The 24,649-nt window shown below is 45.2% G+C and overlaps 1 protein-coding gene across 1 annotated transcript in view; it reads right to left on the bottom strand.

The window, feature by feature from the left end:
- The window catches only part of RCOR1 (REST corepressor 1), an 82,455-nt gene that overhangs the window by 39,383 nt on the left and 18,423 nt on the right, over positions 1-24,649 (bottom strand). Inside the window, exon 3 of the mRNA XM_085225660.1 lies at positions 3,006-3,089. Within this exon, the coding sequence (XP_085081786.1) occupies positions 3,006-3,089 (84 nt within the window). The remainder of the gene's footprint in view (positions 1-3,005; positions 3,090-24,649) is intronic.

Raw genomic sequence — 24,649 nt, 5'->3', positions numbered from 1 at the left:
GCAGTTACAGCTCAAGGGGGCTGCACCAAATCTCCTGGAAAGCACAACTCCTTCCATTTGCTGCTTCGTGCAGCTACTGATTTCTCCCCTCCAAGGAGGACACATCACAAAAATCCATTCTGATGCTTAAAAAGACAGAAAAAAAAACAGGGAATCCATTGCTTCCAATAGCAAATCACAATAATGAAAAGCACATATTCAGGTATTTCATTTCAACACGTGTGAACTTTTCTTGCAGCCTTTAATTTGCATTATGCACATCTTTTAGTACGTCCAAATTCCCTTCTGTGAAAATTTAAGCCCCCTTTCAGTGTCTTTTCAGAAAGCTGAACAGAAGTGTTAGCAGTAGGGCCTCTGATCTGAAGTTTTCTTCCTGAACACTGCAGCATTCAGAAGCAGCTAACCATTTCAGTGAGCACCTCACTTCTTTACACCCCCATCATCTTCCTAGCCAAGCGCAATGGTGGAAGTGTTGTCACATTACTTGCTTACTGTGCCCCTAAAATTGTTCTCCCAGCTACTTCTTTCCAAACATCAGACTTGATGCAGAAGGCAAGAGTAGAACTGTTAGAACTGAGACTCATAACTCTGCTGTTGGGTCATTAAGAACTCACCATGTAGGCAGCAGTCCAAGCTAGGAAAAAACCCAAAGCACTCCACAAGACTGCAGTAGTCTTCACTTTCCCATCTCATCAATCTATGGCTCATCCTCAATTCCTCTCCACTGCAATCCCGTATCAGCTTCCATATCACTGATGGAAATGTGGATCATTGGTCCTATTAGGCATCTTAAGAGACCTCATTTAATTAGGATTCACCATCAACAAATGCCAAAAATTGTAAATGAATACTAGAACAGCTGAAGAAGCAGGCTTCCTTTCCCTGATACTTCATCTTCATATATCATAAAACAGGTTAGGAAGCTCTGCTTGTTATTCATAATAAAGTGCCCTACAGACATTGCAGAATGCTAGGTGTTGGAGGAGGATTACTCAAGGATTCCAGAAAGGGAGACTGAATCAAATTTTAACACAGTAACAAATCAATGTCTAACAACTGGCTGAATACATTAGAGATAAAGTTATTTCTGTAGATTAATCCATTTCTAGACTCATGGAATAAAAGCACTCATCTTCAAGAGAAATTGTTTTTCATAGGTCATTTTTAAATAATGCCAAGTTGAGACAGGAGTAATTGTTATCTCTTTTGGTACTGAGACAAAGCAATGACCAACCAACTTACTTTTCAGTTCTCTCCCTCCCCGCAGAGCTGCCCTCCCCCCCATCTGCTGGAGCTTTCCTACAACCCCCAGTCCCCTCAGCCACCTCTCCTGTGTCCCTTTGTTGTTATTGCTTCTGGATGCTGTTTGACAACCATGTCCCCACACATTTAGGTCCCTAGGACATATTTTATATGTTGCATTCGGCACAGGAGAGTCATACTTCTTTTGCCCCAAACACAGTCTGAAATACTTACACAGCTTTAATCTGCATCTTTAGGTGGTGAAATCACTGATGTGCCTACATAGTTATCTTGCCCTTACACTCACAAAGTTTCTCCCAACTTTTGTTGTACCAGCAACAGTCAACTGCTACCTAGCTTTTAAATTAGTCATACTAAATTTTTAATTATTTCTTAGGTTTGTGATATCTTAGCTGATACTCCCATAGTTTTGTGTCATAGATCATTTTACTCAATTCCACGTATCATCATTCCATTTCCACCTTCCCTCTGTCTTCAAAAAACTCATTTCCTAGCAGACAGAAATTGAATGTTCCCAAGCGTAGCTGAGATTCACAAGACTCTCACTTGAGAGGCAGCTACAGAAATCCTCTGTCACTGATGACCCATGCAGTGTTTCCTTCTGGTGAAGGCAAAAGTGTTCTGCTAGAAACCTCTGAAAAGGTATATATAACAACCGTAGATAACTGTAAAGTAGATCCCACTTCTCATCAGTCTTACTTAGTTCAGCATCCAATAGCCAGCAGGGAGAAGACAAGACACCCACTGGAAAGGGAGAAGATAGACATCATCTTTGCAAAGCCCTTTTCATCTTCAGATCACAGTACAATCCTTTTATAATTTAAGGGGCAACTTCCTCAGTGGACCAAATGCCCCAGGGCAGACTCAGTGACTTCCTGGCACAGTTTATGTACAGTCTCTGCTTTAATTAGCAGAAGCCCCATAACTGCTGTGATGGATCCTAGTCCTTGGATCTAGGGGAAAACCGGTGATCAGTTTAATACTGTCACCACAAACAACTGCAGAAGTTAGGCGTGTAAAGATTCTTATTCTTGGTCCTAGAGTCAGAAAGCTAAAAAGGAATAAGCACAAAATCAAAAATAGCTCCTTTCATCTGCCTCCGCAGGTTTAGTTACTGTATTCGAACAGCAGCCCTTTAATCAAGAGAGCCCTGCTTGTTCATGAGAACTGTAGCTCAACAAACCTTTCAAGCACTAGTTCTGCCATCTGGCAACAGCACTGAGACCTGTTCCCAGACACACACACAGAGCTGATAATTGCCCTCACGTGGAATTCCAAGGCACTGCAATTGTTCTGGCATTCAAACCTCCAGATGTGAATTCTGTGTCTTTATCAGAAAAAGGTACTACAAATCGCCAGAGATTTCTGCCACCCCCACCTCCAGAATACTTTTCATTTAGCTCTCAGCAGTTATTCATCATCATCTACAGCACCAGCAGCAAACAAGAATATCGTGTAGGCCTGCAGATAAGCATCGTGAATTCATACCAAGGAAGAAAGTGTCACATTTCTGCTTCTTTCCCCGCATCCATGGATTCGACACACTGAGCAGCTGCCCAGTGGGGAACAAAGTTCTTTTCAGGATTGCTTTATAGGCTTTTCTTTTTTCCAATGCTCAAATTCATTTCAAAGCATAATGAAAAGGTCACAGACATAACCTCTGTACTGAAAGTGGCACCTTCATATTTTTTAAGCTATATGTTTAACAGAAAGAGGAAAAAGAAGAATTTGAAGAGACTTACATTTTGCTTCAGAGAGATTCTGATTAGGCGACCAGACCAGCATGCCGAGGTTCTCTCTCTCCTGACTTCGTCTGGCAAGTTTGGCTTCAGAGAAAACAGATACAAACCACGTTATAGAGAAAGTCATTTCAGATGCAAAATGGATACTAAAGTAACTTACCACAAATCTGCAGCTCTTAATCAAGCTACAAAACCCATCTGTGGAGTCAAAAACCCCATCTTCCCATTCAGACCTGAGGCTTTTCCTTGTGTTGTTTTTTTTTTTTCCCTCCAATGCATCACTCCCTATATAACATGACAGATAGCACAAACTCACTCTTTCAAGCACTGCACTAAGCAGCATACATTAGATCTAAATTAAAAGTTAATTAAGGTTTCTCTTCCAGCATACTTGATTATTTTTCTTCCAGCCATTGCTAAATGAAAAGGGAGGAGCAGTGCTCAGGCTGCAGGCCCCAAGCCTGGTCACGTCACTTAGATGAACACTTCAGGGTACGTGCACATGAACCTCCCAGATTTCACTTCTGAGAACCTCCTCTCTATCCCAAAAGCCCTCCTATGCCTCCATCCCCACATCAGAGTGTCTCAAATCAGCCCCTTTACTCAGCCAGTTCAGAGAAACTCTGGTGCATCACACTTGTGACAACCAGCCTGGCATTAGCCAACTTGGCACCGGCTGAGAGCATGAGCACCAAAAGCAAAGAGCCACAGCTGCGTGTACTTAGGAAGAGAGCAACCTCAAGGTAAAGGTTAAGTTTCAACAGCACGTTCTCATGAAGCTACTGTTCTTGGGTGCTGAGCAATCAGAAGAGGAGGAGGAGGAGAGAAGGAAACTTGCCCTGTGAGTCAGTAGCACAGTCAGCTCAGCCACCCGCCCCGGCCCAGAGCAACCCGCAGCTCATGTTAGGTGCCCGCAGCACTCCTGCCACTGCAGAGCTCCACGTAACTCTGAGCTTTATGCAACATTTCAACACAATGCTGTTTTCTCTGCACCACCATTTTGTGATACATGGAAAGACAACAGGTCAGAAAACCAGTCACACAGAAGATGCGGTGCCAGGGCCCTGACATCTCATCGCACAATGAAATCAGAGCATTGCCTGCTCCTCCATCTCCAGTGCACCAGCAGCAGCTCCTGGCCACCTCAACAGGTCAGAAGGTTCAGCAGTTACAGTACCACGAATGCTCACGGTCTGATCACTGTTAACTGTTTGAGTTGGAATGGACCCTTACAGGCCACCCAGTCCAACTCCTTGCAGTGAGCAGGGACACCCACAGCTCCATCAGGTACTCAGAGCCCAATCCAGCCTGACCTTGGCTGTCTCCAGGGAGGGAGCACCCACCACCTTTCTTGGCAACAGAGAGGTTCTTAACACCAAATCTGCTCAGCTAAGAACACACAAGGTTAGATGACAAGATACTTCAACATCAAGTTTAAAGCAAATATAACATGTATTGGAGGAGGGAAGACCAATAACATACTAACAAGGAACTAAAATTTTACTTTTAATTACCCAGACATCAGCCTACCTTATTTCCTAAGCCTTGCCAAAAAACAAAGTTTATTTTCACCACCATTTTCTCAGTTTTCGTAGCAAGCCTGGCAGTAGATACAGAACTTCTATATCACTTTTTTCTTTTATACTTTTTTTTTTTTTTTTTTTTAAATCCAAGGATAGCAACTGCACACACAACATATTTTGTACACAGTCTGTGTTCTTTACTATCTATGCTAGGCAGAAAACCAGGAGAGAGAAATACAAAAACAGCCTCTGCTGGAGAACGCATCCACATATAGAAAATAAAAGGTGTCTGAATTTAAAACTTGAACTTTACAAAAAGTCTTGCGACCTTTAGGATTAAATTTTATTTTCTCCTCCATACCAAGCCCAGGTCAGGAATGTAAAGAAAAAGGCAACCTTAAGCCTCTGCTTCATCAAATTCTGCTCCTCACTCTCCCTACTCCACAATCTGTCCTGCTATTTAGTTCAGTGAAGGGTCTGAAATGTGGAGAAAGAAAGCAAGCTTTCTCCTCACTTTGTATCACACTGAAAAGTACTTTCACATCCCCTAAAAATACCTACAGAAACCAATAGGGTCTCCAGAAGTTAAACCCTTCCACTCCCAGCTCAGCTCCTCACACCAGCAACACCCCCGGAGTTGCAGGAACCCCCAAAAATCACAGAATATCCTGAACTGGAAGGGATCCATGGGATCAAGTCCAAGGGGGGGCACTGTGAAGCTCTCAGGAACCCCTCCTGAGAGGGGCACCAGCTCAAGGAGCACAAACATGAGGGAATTCCTTTCCCTATCTCTTCTTCTGCACAAAGGGTGAATTCAAACACTCTACACTTTAGTGGCAAAACTGAAAAGCTAAATGCATGTGATCCATTACATATTTTACATAAGAACAGTCACTTAAGAAGGGCAAGGTTTATACTTTTTTAGGGTAACAATTTCGGGTCACTTTGCTTGTTTATGCAAGTGCAGTTACAGCAGGGCAACCTGCATTTAAGGAAACTGTACACTGGCAGACAAGGCCACCTGACATTTCAGTTAATCTTGTTCTTTCATCCTTACTACTCACCTTAGAGAACAAGGCATGAGGCCTGTTCTAAGCAGCACCTCCTTAGCTTTGTTCCAGGGCCAAACGTCACAGGGGATGCAAGTTCCCACTGCCTTCACCAAGCAGAGATGGGCAGCCCAGCTCCTCTGATCAGGCACAGGATCATGGCTCTTTTCTTAGCCACCCCTATCCCTCTTCCCTCATGCCCAGAATTACCCTGCCCTATATCCTCAGGGGCACAGACAACTCTTTGATGGACTGTACAAAGAAATGAAAGACAGACAAATCCAGGTTAAAACTCTTTATGTGAAGAAAAGGTTATTTTTAAAGCAAGTCCTGTTTACAGATCTGGTTGACAGCACAAGCCCACAAACAATTCACCCAGTACAAAGGAAAAAAACAAGGCATGACATGCTACCCATAAACCAACGTTATCCTAAAAGCAGCAGTGTTTTTCTGTTTTTGAGCTGGGAGGACACATCTCAGCAACATGCAGCTAACCACAGTGCGTTTGCAAAGCAGAGCCAACGCTGCTGTTTGAGTTACCATTCCTCGGCTTGTAGGCTGACATTTCCCAGCCCCAGGAAGAGCAACAGTTCTTCTTAAGCTTTTGGAAACCTGCTGCAATGATTTCCACAAAGAAGGGAGGGGGGGGAGGGAGGGGGGAGGAACTATAAAAAAAAAAAAAAAAAAACAGAAACCACAAGAGGGAGGTTTCATTCAGCAGCATCAGTCAGACTCCAAGAGGCATTAGGTTGATTTAAAACAAAATATGTCTTGCCTCTGAGTCTTTTTAAAGCATCTTTCCCCTGCTGGGAAGGTTGCTGCAAGGGACAGCTCGTAAGCATTTGCCTGCTCAATTTGCACTCACATACAGAGATGTCAGCCCCACTCTGCCACCGCCACCCACACAGTTTAAAGCCTTAGAGGTAAGTCTAGCTCAGACCCCACATGAGAGATCCCAGCTCAGAAACCAGGAAGAAAACAAAAAGGAAAGTGAGTGTCAACACGAAAAGGACTCTTAAAGCCTGCCCTTCCTCCTCAAACCATGCACTGTTGCATTCACTCCAAGAAGGAAGCAGAGCTTCTGCCCTGCCAGGACTTTCTGAAGAAACAGCAGAAAGGTAGAACTTGCAAGTTCCTTCCAAGGAACTTGCAGTCACTGAGTCCTAAACATCCTTGCAAATTCCATGATACATGTATCAACTCATCCCTGGGGTCTGGAACTGCTCCTCAGACCAAGGAGCACAGCCTCCAGTCCCACAGTCCCTGAGCAACACCCACAACCTCACCAGCAGCCTGACATACAAGTATCCATGTATCATAAGGGACTTCCTGCATATGTTGTAACTTCTTATTTTCTCCATGCAAACTTAAGCTATGTTAGTGCTAAAATTAAGACTGCATGAACAAGCTGAGTGCTGAACATGCTGCTCAGTTTGTCATCATGAATACACCCATGTTGGCATGAAACCACAGATCTGTGTTGGGGCTCTCTCCAGAGCAAAGTAAGAGCAAGGACACACACGTATGCCCTGCAGGCTCCTCAGCCACCACGCTGCTCCATATGCACAAACTCTGCCAACACAGCAGGACCACAAGCAAGAAGTGCGCTTCTCTCCCAGCCTGTATCAGGGTGGTCAAGATTTCTTTTAGAGGAGGGAAATGGAGGGATTCTCAAACAGAAACTACTAAAGGCCACTGCTAAAGTGCTGAGCAGTGTCAAAGGTGGAAAGCCTCCCCTGCAGGTCACAGTGTCTTCCTCAGGGGGTTGGAAACAGACAACGACCTCTGTGTTCCTTTCAACCTAACCAATTGTGTTCTATGACTGATCCCAACCCCTTTCCCAGTTTAAGTGAGTCACAGAGCAGCTGCAGTCATCAGCCCAGAAAGTTGTAGAACACCACTCCTCATCCCAGCCAGATCTCCGTTCAGTGGGGTGAGCCAAGAACCTTGGAGCTCCTGAGTCAGAAGGCCAAAGGTGAAGGCAGCATCTCACAGCAGGAGCCCATCCAACACCTCAGTGCTACTGTAGGAAGAGGGGCCCTGCCCAGCTAGCATCACCCTACTCTCCTCACACATGCTTGCTTCCTCCTTTCGGTTGTGGCATTTATCCATCTGAACCAAGCAGCTTCGCTAAAACTAACCTGGCAAAATAAAAAGCAAACAGCATTCTCCCTGAGTTATTAAATCAAATCAGTTGGTTGTGAGATCAAACAACACAGTGGGTGCACAGGGAGCAGCAGGCTCATGGGGGGGCCTCTGCTTTCACGCAGAGCTTCATCCCGCTGCCACAAGCCATAGCAGGAGCTCTCTGGGCAGAAACAAACCAGGGAACAGAGAGAAGTTCTCCCTCCAGCACAGCACAGCTTTGTGCTGCCTGAAGGACTGCGTGCGCAATCCCCATAGGAACAGAGGGCAGGCAGGACAACTGGAGCCCCAGCCAGTCCAGAGCTGCGCAGTTCTAGCCTGATACATCCCACTTCATTTTTCTTCTCCCAGCTAGAAGCATAATGTGCCAGAATAAACTCAGAGGGAGCCAAGGCTCCTCAGGAAGCCACCCACCACCATCACCTATCTTCTGCTACTGCATGGAGAAGCAGTGCCAGCTCACACCTGGGTTTCTGCAGTTGAGGGAGTTGCTCCATCTTGCAGCTCTGCCCAAGGATGCTGCATGCTCCCACCATGGCTGCATCATTCAAGAGAATGCTCTACTGGTTCTGGCACCTTTCCCGACCCTTCAGAGGTATGATCATGCTCTCCTGCAGATGCCAAGGCACACTGCTCCCGCCTCCACCCTGCCCAAGTCAGGGTAAAGCTCTGCAAGGGAGGATTCCCAGCCCTCACCCCTCCCTCTGTAACCCTTCTAGCAGCCTGTAGTGGTTGTTTTTTTTTCTTTTGCTGTCTGCATAAGGCATTTCAGAGCTGTGAGAGCCTTGTGTTTCAAAGGAGAAAAAAAAAAATACACTGTAACACATCACTATGAGAGCATTGCAACACAGGCCACAAAGAGAGGGCATCTGCTGCTACTGAATTCCGCTGTTAACTAAGACAGCAAAAGGTAACCCAGAGAAAGTACAGCCAGGTGCTTGACACAGATACACGCTGTTCTATCTTTTTTGGCAGGAAAGAAAGAGCAAATCAACACAGCTTATATAAAAAAAAAAAAACATTTCCCATAGAACAGGGAATTCTTCAGGTGCTGACTGATCTTTTGTCAGGCATCAGTTAAGAAAAGGTATCCAGATGTAAACAACATATTTCATTAAGTTATTGAAGTTTACACCAAGACTGAAATCCCAAAGGTACAGGACAGCAGAACATCCACCTGCAAAAGCTCCTGCATTACTAACAGCACTTTCTGTTTCCTTCTCCCTCCCAATAAATGGCATTAATTCACCATTAAATACTGCAAGTTTTCAAAAAGTCTAAGAAGCATTCTCTTACTTTTAAAATGTAACCCTTGACATCATCTATAAAACAAGCGCTGCACAGTATACAGAGGTGAATGCACATTTTCATTATTTGGGGGAAGTGCTGGAGCTGATATGGAATAACTTAGTTGCTGAATGCTGTTCAAAGCAGTTTTGGACTAGGTCTAACTGTATTTACTTCTAGTGAAGTGAGACTAAAAAAGTGCTTCCGTTCCCAAATTCTGTTCTTTCTTTATTGATGCTGGCCTTGTATTTACTGCATAGGGTAAAACCCCTGTTTACAGTAGTCATGAAGCAAAATAAGACAAAGGAGACGTAGCTCCCATAGTTTGAAAAGCCATTCCTTACCGGGTCACTGATATTGCCTGGGCTCATAGCATCACACTTGTAAGCGCACAGCATTTACACCAGTGAAATACTTAAGGGGCACAAGAGAATTCAAGCAAAAGTAAGAGCTGGGAGAAAAGTCATCCCCACCTTCCTTCCCTGTGGCTGGCATTGGTGTCTGAAGCAACAGCTCAATGCCACGTGGAGAACTCTGCTGCCCAGCTCCTTCCTCCTGCACGTGACTTTCCAGCTCAGCACACAATGCTGCAATCCCCTTCCCTCTGCCTTCTGAGAACTGCCTGGCTTTAGCAGCCCATGCCTCCTAGCAATGCTATATTTGTACATGCTACAGCACAGCTTTACATGTAGCAGAATTTTCTGAACGGGAATCCTGCAACTTAAGGAAGGTTTTTAATTAAGAAGTTATAAATTAAGCAGCGGTTAGCTCTTCCTACACTTGACTACACCCAACTGGCACTGCAATCTATATGCAAATAAAGTTCTGAGGACATTTCTGTATCTGCCTGGGGAAACAAAGGCCACAACTTGGGCTTAGGTACAGAGCCATGGCACTGCACATGCAGACAGAAGGGCCTATTCCTTTGGAGTAACTGTGCTGCAAAACCCACAGTATCTCACACCTCACAACAGTGAAAAAAAATATATATACTGCTTTAAAAAAAATCACCCCGTTAAAGATTAATCATCCAGCAATGATTACAAAGGTCACTCTGGAGTGATAAAAAATTATCACCATTAGAAAGGACGGAAGAGAAAATGAGAAAAAAAAACGTGTAAAGCAATATAGTTTCTTTTTTTTCAAGTAACCAAGTTCAAACACTAAGTCTGCACTTCACATCTTAGGATTTAAGAAAAAAAAACAAAACACTTTAGGACATATCTGGCCCAAGCTGCCTTACTAGTTTATATGCCAGCAATAAAGCAGAAGCTGCAGCCCACGTTGTGCCCGCAGCCCAGGCCAGGCTGAACAAAGCCGAGCAGATGTTGAGGCCTCGCCTTCACATTTTTCCTGAATAACACGAGTCCGCTCATTCTTTCCTGCAAGCAGGTGGCACCAATGTGCAGCCAGAGATGAAGTCTGAATAACTATAAAAGCAAACAGCCCTTCACCATATACTTTAAGAGTGTAAAATTATTTTTCTATATGCATGCAATTCCAATCCAGGCATTGCCATGAGTTCTGCATACGCAAGCCCTGCAACCCTTGGAGGAGCAGGAAATCTATTAGCATAATATCAGAAGTATGGATACACCCCCCACACGCAGCACTGAGAATCACACCTCTGCTAATCATGGCAGGCTTTTGTCTAGACATGGCTGGGTTTGGTACGGAGAAGGAAAGGGGCAGAGTTTCTTTAAAGAAAGAGTTGAACTCTTAAATTAAGAGGAGAAAACGCATGTTTGGATGAGATTTTACCAGAGATCTCACAAGCCTTTTGAAAATGTAAAGATTTGCAACGTTGACTTTTTTTTTTTTTTTTTTTTTAATCAAAAGGAGGAGGGCTGGTAGCTGTATGTAATGCAGTCCTGAGCACAAAAATAGAGCAATGCTCGTGCACATCAGGCTGCAGCTCCCTGGGCAGTTCCCTGCCCCTCTGCAGTGTGCTGCCCCACAGTATTCACACAGAGCACCACGCCTGCCAGGAGCAGGTAAATGCACACATACTGGTAGTTCTGACAGCTGAGCCACAGCCCCAGCGAGACAACTGCTGCTGGTTTCTGTTCAGTCTCTCTGAATGCTGACCTGACAAGAGGATTCCTTCCTTCCCTCCTCCATGCTATTTCCCTTCCACTTTCATTTCAGTGACCACGCCGTGCCTACGTGCATGCAAGAAAGATCTGAATACAGAAACCTACACTGAAAGAATTCTAAAAAGGAACAATTCTTGCACGATTATCTCAAGTGCCAGGTTTACAGTGCTGACAAATATTTAGGTGCTGCCAAACCTATTGAAAGCCAAATTGACAAGAAAGCAAAGCGAAGGCAAACATCTTCCTTTCTCCACCACAGATCGTCATTCTGCTGCCTCCTCTGTTCCTTGGCAATCAGAGACTCCTACACATTGCTCTGCACCCACTCAGCCTCCCATTTCTCTGTGCAGCCAGCCCCCAGCTCTTCCCACCCACCACCCAGCTCCTCCGCCATGCTCCCCCACCCCACCAAGAAGAGCTGCTCAGATTATTCACTGACAGCACTTAGGGATAACGTATGAGAGCAGGGCAAGAGCAGAGACTTCCTGAGCCTGGCACTGCGTCTGCATCACTGGATTTAATGGCTTTTCATGGAAGGAGGAAAAAAAGTCCATCAAATTGCCTAATTCTTTTTGAACCCATTTATAATTTTGGCATCTACAACATCCTGTGGTAGAGTGCTACAATTTAATTATGTTTACTGTCTGAAGAAGAACAAAGAAAACCCATGCACACACTCCCTTCTCAGCTCTGAAGCTGCCACCCAGTCATTTCATTTGGTGGCCCCATTTCCTGGCTCACGAGAAGCAGAAGTAACTGTGCCCTGCTCACCTCCTCCTTGTCTCATACTGTGTCACAGACCCTCTACCACACTCCTCTCGCTCATCTGCTTTCCAGGCAGGACAGCCTGGGTGTTGCTTCTCTCTGGCACTGAGAAGGAGAACCGTTTCTGCACTTTATCTTGTTATCTCACAGCTCTGAGAAGCGTGTATGCACGAGGGAGGGATGAAAATGGGGCACAACCAGAACTGCACACACTGTTCGAGAAGAGGGTACACCACGGATTTATAAAACATGCCATAATTAGGTTCTGTTTTGTTCTCTGATGCTTTCATAACAGCTTTTAACAATACACTTGCCTTTTCACCATTACCATTGAGCTGATGAAAAAACCACTATGACTCCCAAGATCTCTATCTAGAAATGCAGCAGCTAATTTAGAGACCACTATTGTATACATACAGTTAAGGGCTCCTCCACTCACTCATCCCCTTCCCCCCCCCCCCCATCTAAATACTGTTTAGCACTAAACAACAAGTTTCACCTGTCATTTTTGTTCATGCTTGTCACAGCATGGCAACAAGTTGCCCATTCTCCCCTGCTACAAGTAAATATCCACAGTCCCCCAGCCACTCCCTCCTTTTTCATATACTGTCTTTACATATTGATGAAGGGACAATCCAGCTGTTAATAGTGAAAATAAGAAAGAAAAAAAAAAAGTGTCATTTGAAATGGAGAGTACAGAAGTGCTGCTTTTTCCAGAGTGGGAAGTGCACTATAACTGCTGCTCTATAACTACAGGCTGTGGGACAACTCTGGCTTCCCTGGGCTTCCCAATCAGCTCACAGCTGGCCTAACAGGAGTAGCAAAGAGCCCAGGGTTTTACCTGAGTCTGTGGGTTCCCCATCCCCTCCCCATGAAGGCAGGGATTCAGACCACTGATACAAGCACGCCCCACTTGCCAGCGTCAGCCACCCTTCCCCATTCCCCAGCACTTTTTGGGAATAAACCAGGGCAGAGGTGAACGGGATTTTTGTCTGTGCTTAGAAAAGACGCACTCACAACCTCAGCTTAAGAGAGCCCTGAAATTCCTTATTCAAAAACCAGGCCCAGCTTCGCATGTAAAGCTTTACACTTCACAGCACACACACGTATTTGCAACCCAATCAAGCACCATTTTACTCAGCTTTTCCACTAAGGAGTAAGTTGCTAAGGACCAGCTGGACAGTTTCTATTGCCCAATGCAAGCAAGTCAGAGCCATGTTAGCAAAGAGATTACTTTTTGATGCTTTCAGCAACACCCCTTCCCTTCCCACCCATCCAAAGTTCACACCACAGCATCCTCTTGAGATAGCTAACACTGATTAGTGAAAGTAACCAGTGCCTAGAAAGCAGCGTTATAAAATGCAGATTCTTGCCTAACTCGAAGTACTACTGACCACTGTGTGGGGAGGACAAGAAGCAGTGCAGCCATCCCAAAGGACACTGGCCAACTCAGCTCTACCACAGCTAATGCAGCCAATTCTACCTCCAGCTGGCTCTCCGTGGGTTACATGAGTGCCCTGGCTGGAAGCGGCAGAGACTGCAGCCTCTAAAGGAGGCCCCAACTTGCTTTACTGATGCAGCTATCTCCAGGAAGACACCTATCCTCAGGCCAAGACGAGCGTAAGAGCAGCTTATATATCAAATCCCACCCCACAATCTGAGTCACGCACCAACGCGGCGTGCAACTGCAGTCACCAGGCTGCGAGCATGCCCAGTTTAACCTACACAAATCCGACTTCTAAACATCTGTGACAGCTACATATCCTCCTCTCACCCCCTTCCATGACGGTCTCCCAGGTCCTTATCCTCACAGCACCCCTGCCGTCATACCGGAGCCTTTATCAGCACACAAACAGCTGAGCCAGGCATGCAGAAGTTGAGCCAGGTTTCCCAGGATCTGCATTAGAGGCCTCTCTATGGGTCATCCTTCCTCATCATCCCACTCAGAAATGCCGAAATCAAATAGGAGCCCATAAATAACACATTCAGTATTTCAAATCAGATTGTAAAGTCTCAATCTGCTCCCAGTTCTCCTTGGAGATGACTGCCGTATTCATTAGCCCACAGGCTCCTCAAGGCACAGGCAGCACCTCTCCTGCTGCCTGTACACCACACTGGGTGCTGGAAGGATAAATATCCAAAAACACAAAGTTAGATTTAATGTGTCCTTAAAATGCAAGCAGCTCCTGAAAGCTACTAGATGACAATTTTCCTACGGATTTCACAAGTCAGGCCGTTTTTTCCCTCATTTTTGCCAAACTTGGAGAAGTAGTAAGTACTATATTTAAATACAGCTAGGAAACATGACAGATCTTATAACTTTGTCTCTAACATTCAACTTTCACTAGATGACTTTCTGACACAAGTCTGCTGGATTCTCTCCTCCTCCCCCAGCCTCCAAAAGACTCTCAGAACAAGTTTGTCTTGCACCCACATTAATAACTTCAGAGCATGATAACCAGGAGAGCCTCAACACCTCATTCTTCACTGCTCCTTGCACTCACTCTGCACTGAGTTCTGCCCACACTCCCACTTCATATTGAAGCATAAGCAATCCTAAAGAGTGCCAGGGAGCCATGGCTGGGGGAGAGATGTTGGCAATGGGCAGCAGCAGGAGCACTGGTGGACAAAGGAGCAAATGGGGGCACAACCCCGGAAGGGTGTTGGATTTTCCTGAACTGCCTTCGCTTTGGGATTACAAGTGCTCCTTCTGCAGTGCCAGCATTTGCATACCACAGCATATTTACAAAGAAATCAATTAGGACACATTCAAGAAGGAGAGCACAAAGAGTCCCATAGCACTCAGAGCACTCTGCACTGCTTCAGGGAAAAGCAAAGTGGTGAAAATGTACCCACACATGCCGCTTGAGGCACAGTCCCCTTCCCCACTCCCTTTCACAGAAAGAAGTTCATGCACACACAGCCTCTGACATGCAGAACAACGTGGCAAGCATTGGAGCAGCACTCACACAAAGAGCAGAAGGGAAAAAAGCAGTGTGTCAGGGGAAGGGGGACAGGAAGACCAAGTCCTGCTCTGCAGCCATCGCTGCACGGCAGGGAGCACAGAGGGGACAAAGGGGGTGAGGCAGATAAGGAGAAAGCTGCCTAATGCCAGCCTGGCAATGCAGATAAATGCAGCCAAGCCCTGCTGGAAGGAGGAGAGTGCGGTTTGGTGGGAAGCCGAGGGTGGAACCTGGTTCGGTGCCCCGGCAGTGAAGGAGGAGCAGCTGCCTGGCAGAGCAGGAGAAGGAGCCTGCAGCACACCTACCTGCCCCGCAGCACGTCTCTGGCACCACGTGCTGCAGTGCAGCCCTCACACACATGCTGATATACAGCCACGAAATTAACTTAATTTTACTGTGTTCAGGGCCATTACTCTCTCCAATCTGAGGACTAAAATCCCATTCAGGACTTAAATGCATCTTTATTGAGGCTGAAAATTCCACAGTTTTCTCAAGTTTTCAAAAAATTCCTTTCAGATTTAATTCATGCTCAGAGAAAAAGAATCCCTCTCCTTCCTTCCAAAACCCATCATCTTAGCCAGAGCATCTCTGCCTATGCAAGAGCAGAGAGGTCTCGTTTTCCTTCCCCACAAATTACATAATGGAAAAATGCAGTGGCCAGCCTCCAGCAGCTGTTTGATAGGAATACAGCTGTGTCTCTTCGTACACCAATTAGGTTGCCCCACGCTGTACTGGACAAATTGAAAACGTGACTGTTAAGCTTATTATCTTTACCCCGTGACCACTGAACAACTCCCTAAAAGTGACAAGCAGCTCTCCTCAGGGCACCATACTGAGCTCCAACTGCTTTGGGAAGCATTCTGCAGTTCTCTCCACCCCAAACCCTGTGTTACCAACCTGACCACCAGAGCACTTTCTCCACACCATCACCTTCTCAACATCAGTGACCCATGCAGATTTTATTGTTCTGCCTCCTCAGCACCAAACTTCAGCTCACCTAGCTTGTAGAAAAGTGCTTAACAGGGTGTTAGACATCTATGCAGAGGGGGAAAAAAAAAAAAAAAAAAAAAAAGGAAAAAAAAAAGAGCAGCAACAAGAACAGGGCAGCGAGGGAAACAAAACACAGAGGGACAGAAAGAGGACAGAGAGCCTCAGGGGAGGGACAGTACTTAGAAAAGCTGAGTTATTAGAGACTGAGAAGCTAAACTCTGCTAAGGTTGTTGGGGCCTTCAGGGGAGGGGAAAAAAAAAAAAAAAAACTGTACAGAGCTCCCTGGAGAACAGAACAGCCTCATGGGTAAAGATGTGGGCTGGAGCAGAGAAAAGCTGTGACACCCTGGCACCAGACAGGAAAGCTGGCTGTCGAAGAACACAGGGCATGGCAGGCCAGGGAGCGTGCAGCATTCCTCTTGGTGAAGCCCCTCTCTGCAGGGGACACTCATCAGAAATGCAGGGCCCTCTTTGTTTCCACCCTGGCCTGCATCATTCCCATAGCATTCCTGGCAGAAAGTTTTGCATTTGCAGAAAGATGCTTTTCCCTGACATCTGGATTTCACAAGTCTCTTGCTTCATGAGAAGTATGTTGCCTTGAAGGATAGACTACAAGAGAGGGGCTGTGAAACACTCTTAGTGCAGCTGAGCCAACTTGCAACCAAGTTCTGAGCTGTAGCCAGCTTTTGCACACAGTACACCAGACTGCCAGGCTCCTGACTTCACGGGGACTTACATTTTCCCCCAAACGATCACAGAGAAAGGAAGACAGAAACTTCTTTTCTCAAAAAATCTTTACAAATCCACTTTCTCACTGTGGTATTCCACACCCATTACCAGCTGTCCCATGCTTGCTCAACAAGATGATCCCATTGCACCTGATGCTGTCCTGAATCAGAGGCATCAGTTTACATGCAAGAAAGTTTAGATGCTAGTCGCCTGCTGATTTTGATCCTAACTTGCAAGCAAAATCCCCTCCAAAAGCCCTCATTTTCCCTTCTCCATAAGAGGCAACATTTCAGCCACCAGTATGAACAAGTACATTCAAAGACATCAGTCCAACAGCAGTTCTAGGGTGAGGACCAGAGCCCCAGCAAATACCTCCTTCAACCTCAGCACCTCACAGTATCACAGACTGGCTGAGGTAGGCAGGGACCTCTGGGTCCATCTGCTCCAATCCCTGCTCAAGCAGGGACACACAGAGCAGGCTGCCCAGGACCACGTCCAGATGGCTCTGGAAGATCTCCAAAGAGGAGACTCCACTCTCTCCAGCCCCCTGGAGAGAGGCAACTTGTGCCACTGCTCCATCACCCACACAGCACTGTCTGATGGTCAGACAGGACTCTCTATGGTTCAGTTTGGCCCACTGCTTCTGGTCCTAGCACTAGGCACCATTTAGAAGAACCATCTTCTCTGGTCCCTCCCTTCAGGTATTTATAGGCATTGATGAGATCCCCCCGAGGATCTCCTCCTTATGTAATAACCAGTCAGTATGTAGAAGAGTCACATGAGACTAGCACAGATGCTGGGAGAGCAGGTTTTAAATTATTCCTGCACAAGAAGGCACAATAATTTAAGCAACATCATATAAGATGTGTACTGTATTTGAGAATCCTTGCACCCTTGACTATAGCAATGCACCAAGAACACAACACTCCCTCTTCACAGCACGTTTAAATATCAGTGCTACCTCCAGTAGAGAACTCTGCAGCAATTTCTAGGAAACATGACACCAGAGCACCGCAGTTTCCTCACCTCCTGTTCACTGCCCTTGGATAGTTCTTTGCCTGCAGTCAGAAGGGCTGGAAGACTTGTTCCCATTCAACACCAGCAATGTAACCTCCCTCCCCCACTTCCCAGCCAAGATCAAAGCCCTTCTGAAGATCCCACCCAAGCAGTCTATATGGGAACAGAGTAACCACCCTTTCTCTTCCAATCCTAGCTTAGCTGAGGGTGATGCTGTTGGAAAGATAAAGCTTTCACACACAGCTTCTAGACTGCCTCTCCATTCCTGAAACAGGTCACGTGCCAGCAGGCTGAGCTTGTGCCCTGCAGTAACACTCCACATAACACAAGGGCACCATGCCTTTGCTATACTGCACCACCTGCAAGGAGGAATTTCCCCTGTAGGAGGAGAAGAGAGACAAACGGGACAGGGGACATTGCACTGGGCTATGGTATGTACAGACAAAATGTAAGCATTTTCCTCCTACAGCCTTCTCCTGAAGGAAGAATGCTGCAGAACTATCCCCCCCACAAGCTGTATGCATATGCATCAGAGTCACCCGGATCACTACAATGCCATGACAGAGCCTCTTTAGGTGGTCACCTGTGCTCTCATCAGGTTTAGGATTGTTCACATCAACCTCCATATTGTGAACCTTCCTAAACTGAGGCTGCAAGTAAGATGTGAAGGTCAAGGATGCTCTGTTAGCACTGCTAAGAAAGCAGATTTTTGAGATTCCTTCTGCTGTTCTTACAGAACCATCAGTTTCAGCCACTAAAAACCATAACACAAGGGATTATTTATTTTAAATAGAAGCAGCAATTATCATCCCCAAGTTCACAATTTAGCTATACCAGCAACCTCCTCCTACATAAGCTTGGCTCCTTTGTATAGATCTCCCTCGTAACCACAGAACTCTACTACTTCTATCGCTGCTCAAAAATATGGGGAGTTTCCTCTGTTCTTCCCTTTTCTTTGTCATGTCTTATTGTACGTGCCCTTGAAATCACCATTCTCAACAATGCCTTGCCCCTAAAAAAACAACACTTGTGGAGCAGAAGGGCAACTGTTCCAGACATCCAAATCCTTGGCAGTGTGGGGCATGCATACAGAGGACAAAGGGAAAGGTGTATGCCATACCTGGTGTTCTCACAGGCTGGATGCCACCTGTCCTGGTGCACTATAGCATAAACATCACTCTTGATCACTTTATGCATCACCCAGAGGCAGCATTCTTTGAAATTTTGAGATATGCAGGGAAAATGAGATTGTTTTTGTTTTTGTTTTTTTTTTCCTTTCTTTCTACCTGCTCTTTCCCAGAATTTTTCTAAGAAATCAGCTGTAAGAACATGAACTTCATTTACTAGCCTGGGAATTAGAAACACATCATGCATAACTGAGTTAGCACATCAATTTTCATCAGATATGCTTTCAAATAAAACTCTTCAATGCAAGGTACATTTGTTGCTATTCTGAAGTGAGACCAGCACATCACAGCACAGTAAGGTAACAAGTGTATTTGTTGCCAGTTGGTATCTCTCTAAAATGAGACAAAGCAGGGAGGAAAAGTGTCAGAAATAGAAAGTATCCATATTGTTAACTCAAACAGAAAGTTATATATACTCCGGGCTCTGAACCAGTACATAAAGACCTAAGGCAAGGGTAAAGAAACAAGTGCAATATCCCAGTCTAAATAAAAATGTCTTTTGCTGTAACATGGTAACTGCAAGGACTAAAGGTAAGTCCAATCACACCTCACCAGTAACATTTCACATACTGGTTTTTTTATTTCATTGTTGTTTTCAACAAAACAAACATATTAATTAATTACAAGAAATCCTCTGAACAACTCGGGTGCAGCAGTGACCTCCTTTTAAAGCTTTTTCACCTCTAACCCTTTCTGATTTTTCCACGCTGGACCTGGGGAGAAGAAAGTGGATTTTGAGCACAAATTACTTACTCTTTCTTCCCCTGTTATCAAGTTCTCACATTTAGTACATTACATCCATGACCTTTCCACAGAGACTAAATGTTGTCTCATGTACTGCATCTTTCCCTACAGAACTATCTGGCCTTCTTGGAACACTATGCTATGTTGATGAACTGATGAACGAGTCAAAGGTATCATCCACTTAGTTTTTAGTCTCTGTGTCAGTTCTGACTTCAAGCTCACAATTTACAAGACATCCATAAAAACACTTGAGAGTAATTCATTTGGAAAGGACCTACAAAGATCATCAAGTCCAACTGCCTGATTGCTTAAGGACTAACCAGTAGTTAGAGCACGTTACTGAGGGCATTATCCAAATGCCTCTTGAATGCTGACAGCCACGGGGCATCAGGTACCTCACCAGGAATCCTGTGCCAGCGTCTCACCACTCTTACAATAAAGATATTTTTCCTAACATCCAGTCTGACCTTCCCTTGTTACAGCTTTGTGCTGTTCCCAACCTGCCGTTCCAGGAGCAGAGCATGGAATCTCTATGCTTCCCCTCCTCTATATGGAGCTATATGGAAGTACAGAATCATAAAATTATTAAGGTTGGAAAAGTCCTCTAAGACCACCTAGTCCAATCCCAATCCATCCCTACCATGCCCACTGATCACGTCCCTCAGTGCCATATCTCCACACTTCTAAAACATCTCCAGAGACAGTTGACTCCATCACCTCCCTCAGCAGTGAGGTTGCCTCTCAGCCTCCTCTTCCCCAGCCTGGACAGCCCAATGCCCTTGGCCTCTCCTCACAGGAGACGTCTTCCAGCCCTGTCATCAGCTTAGGTGCCCTCCCGTGCAGGCTTTCAATGACCTTAACAATCTTTTTATAGTGTGGAGCCCAGAAATGCATTTCATGTTCAAGGTGAGGTTGCCCTAACACTAAACATAGCAGGAAAGTCACCTCTTTATTTATTAAAATGAACAGAGTTAACTATTTTCTTCCTGTAGACCTTAAAGATCTGTTCCTTGGAATGGGAATCTCTGCATTTCATTACTGATTTATGAAGACCTTACCTTTATACAGCCAGGAGCTGTAAAGGAGACCCATGTCTTCTCTTGAGCACACTTACAACAAAAGTTTAGACCGTCTGCTATAAAGCATATGCACTGCAGTTCTGAAGAATAAGCTGTATGAAAATGGATTTATTTCCATCTACCACTGAAAGTGATTGAGGACAAGAAATAAAAGGACTTGAGATACTCCGCAAAACTATTCACGGAAGTGCTATATGTGGCACAGGGATGCACTGTAGGAAATCAGGCTTTGCTCCCTGGGCAGAACCATCTTCCTTTGTGCCTTGATTTTCCTCCAGCCTTCAAACTTGCAATAATACTCAGCACTCTGCAGACACACACACACAGTGCCAGAAAGTCTGAACAAGATCATCAGCACAGCATACCAGGCTCCATGGCAGAGAACACTGCCACATGCATGCAGGACAGGCACTGACAGTCCTTGGGAGCATATTCACCACAGTGCACTCCAAGTCGAGAAGAAAAGTCAAAGGGAAGTGATGACCTCCTGGAGGTAACGGTGGCAATAGGCTTCCATTTAACACATCTCTCTCAGTATTAACAGCTTGCCAAGACAAGATCACCACACTTGCCTGTGGAGGAGGTTTAAAAAAAAAAAAAAAAATTCTGCAGCAGGGCAGCTTTGCAGTCACACCCTTAATTATTTCATAACTTTTCCAGTACAGACACCAACAGCAAATGCAACTTGTCCATCCAGTTCCAGTGCAGGTGGGAGCAGACACCGGTGTCAGGCCAGTTACCTGGGCAGGTTGTACAGGACTCCTGCTTCACATCAGCCATTCCAGTGACCTAGATATCAGAGGTCTTCCTAAAATGGTTCCTGGCCTGAGGGGACAGAAACTTTTTACTCCAGTGGCACCATGAAAGGTGATCTTAGCTTCACAGGCTCAAATTGGTACATGAGATACCTTGCCTACCAAGGAAAGGTTACAACTTCACAAACAACATTTAAGATCTCATAAAATCCCTTCCTAAACAGGAGACTCCAAAGGAAGGAGAATAAAGGATTGGGGGAAAAGCAAGCCATTCACTACTGGCTGGAGTTTTTCCACAACAGTTACGCAGCCTTAGGTAGAGCAGATTAAATTTACACCTTAGCTCAGCTCACACAGGAAAAGCTTTTCAGCAAAGATAAAGAACAAGCCAGAACCCTACGCCTTTGCAGATCTGTTGCCAGAGTTGTGCTACACACCTTAAACTTTACTTACAACAACATTGCAAGAGAATGATACCTTCATATCTGAGCTATAGAGAAGAATTCCTCACATTCTTACATCCAGAGGTTTCACTGCAGAGTACAGTATGCCTACCTATAGCTGCTACTCCAAGCAGGAACAGTCATGATATAATCCAAATCTCTGTACAAATATTGAAAATGAGAGCAAATGGAGTAGTTTTACTCAGTGGAAAAAGCAGTCAGACCACATTTTATGTCCACTCTTGTGGTGAAAGGAGGCTTCCCTGTGGTCATACTGGTACCACTGAGTCAATAGAGCCGCAGAACCAAAATCTTGTGTCCATCCAGTGTACTCCTCCTCAAAGGCTGCTGGACTAAGCCTCCCCTTCCTTCAGTCAGGTAAGACAGACAGCAACCTTTGGGCTGAATCCAAGGATGCTCTGACATTGTGCTGTTTCTTCAAATATGGCACCTTTGTACAGAATAATGCCAAAACACTACAGAGATTCAAGGCAGGACCAACCCCATTCTCCCTCAAATACCTCTACAACGACCCTTGATAGGTTATTGTGTGTCGCAAGGCAGTCTATACACCTAGCTCAGGACAACTGGAGCCATTAAAAGGAATTTTAATGTGGCTGGTAAAATGTTGGATGAAAAAAAAATAAAAAAAATCAGACTGAACCACCCAGTTATTTACAGCACTGCAGACTTCCTGTTTTGATGCAAGTCAGCAAGATCTTCTGGAAAACCCAGGAAGAAAAAGCAGTAGTTAAGGAGTGTAAGTTAGTTAGCGAAGCTAATGATCTATCACTGCTAAACCACAGAACACAAAAAACTGTACCTACACCTACCCTTTCCAGCAATAAGTACGCCAAAGACTAATGCACTGGAAAATGAAGGAAGCAGAAGCAAGCCACTAGCCATCAGAACAGTTCTGAATGCAAGTTTTCTCCCTTCATTTCCTAGCCTTCTTTTGTGCACCATCGCAGTGCATTTATTACAGCCAGGTAACGTGAACTGGACAGCAAAGGCAGAGTCGTTATGAAACAGGCTGGCAGAAGTGAGCCTGAGAAGTTCAGAGCAGCAAGTCTTACCCCATCACCAGGTGAGCCACCTGGAAAAGATTGCTAAAGACAGCTATTAGAAAAAAAAAAAAAAAGAAAAAAAAAACTTTACAAATGAAAATGAAATATTTTGTATCTTATTCTCCTCTATTCTTAGAAAAGCTCCAAGACTACTTAGAAAGCACTTTTTAATGCATCGTTATGTTCTAATCAAGTCTCTTGCAAATCTATGAGTTTGGAGGACAGCAGGTGATATTATTAAACAATACTGGGAGTTAAATCTCACAGCTACATAAAAAAAACATTAAAGGGAGATGGGAGAGTAAGCAGAAAGGTGCAGGCCCAGCCTACAGTCCTCTGACCCTGGGGATCTTGTTCCACTGACCTCACCGGGCTTTGGCTCATGGCACTGATGCTCTGAAGTTCATGGATTTACTTCATAGCAGTTAAGTACAAAACCATCCCCAGAGCATTCCCACTACATATCCTGCTACACTGGCAGAGCTGTGTTTTGTACTACTATAGCAAACCACCTCCCAGCAAGTTTTGTCAGTAGAAAGGTGGGTTTTCCTAGCCAGATAAGGGATTTCTTCCTGCCAGCAGCTGTCCTACACCTACACTTCAATTCTGAGCAAACAACCAATGCAGAAATTCCAAATTTATTTTTAACTGATTGATAAAGCCAAGTAGTGGAAACAGCTCTGCAGACTAGCAGCAGCACCATGCTGCAAGCCCTCAAGCAGAGCCAGTCACAATGTGCCTAATGATGGATCTCAAGGACTGCTCTCACAACTCCAGTAACATCACTTCCTGCTCCGCTACGTGCAGAACTACAGCCACAACATGGTGCTGCACACCTCTATCTTCCATATCTCTAAGCCAGTTTCTGAGAAAGATCACTCACTGAAAAGCATAAAGAAGAGAACTATGGTCAATTACTACCTATCTAGGTGGTGGCCAGCGATGAGTGGTGTCCCCAAGGAGTCTGTTCTAGGACCACTGTTCTTGAACATCTTTATCAATGACCTAGACAGCGGGACTGAGTGCACCCTCAACAAGTTTGAGAATGACACCAAGCTGAGTGGTACAGTTAACATGGAAGAAGGAAAGGATGCCATCCAGATGGACATGGACAAGTTTGAAAAGTGGGCCCATGAGAACCTAACGAAGATCAGCAAGGTCAAGTGCCACACTGGGTCATGGCAATCCCAGATTTCCCCAAGTCCTTTAAAGTAGGGCAGTTCTCCCAGTCTGTGTGTGCCCCATTCTTGGAGATACTCAAGGCCAGGATGGATAGGCCCCTGGGCAGCCTAACTTGGTAGATGGACTCCTTGTTCATAGCAAGGGGGGGTGCAATTGGATAATTGTTAAGGTCCCATCCAACCAGACATTCCATCAGTGCTGAAAAGAGAAGCTGCAAGCAGCCAGCCTCCCAGTCTGTGCCTGGGGATCCCTTTGCACACCATGCCAAGCAAGGGCCAAGCCAGCAGCATGCACTTCAGACTGAATCCACCAAGATGTTTACATTGTGACCATTTAGCAGCAAATTTACAGGAAAAAGTAGCGCAGATTTTTTGCTGTTGGACATGACTGCTGGATGATTTCTATTAGTGTGATAGATATATCCTACAAAAAGTCATACGATAACCAAGGTACTGCTATAGACCAATTCCTCTGAGACACAAGATATTCTGTATAGCTAGCAGTATACCTTAATGAACCATTTCCAAGACACTAGTGTGCACGCTAACAAGCAAGCTGCCGAGCCAGTGCTGGTTTTATTCTTCTCTCAGCACACCTTTTCCCACAGCGTGATGCTTAGCACAA

The sequence above is a fragment of the Meleagris gallopavo genome, chromosome 5 (genome assembly GCF_905368555.1).
Source record: "Meleagris gallopavo chromosome 5, MGAL_WU_HG_1.1, whole genome shotgun sequence".
Lineage (NCBI taxonomy): Eukaryota > Metazoa > Chordata > Aves > Galliformes > Phasianidae > Meleagris > Meleagris gallopavo.
This window is presented reverse-complemented; position numbering and strand designations above follow the sequence as displayed.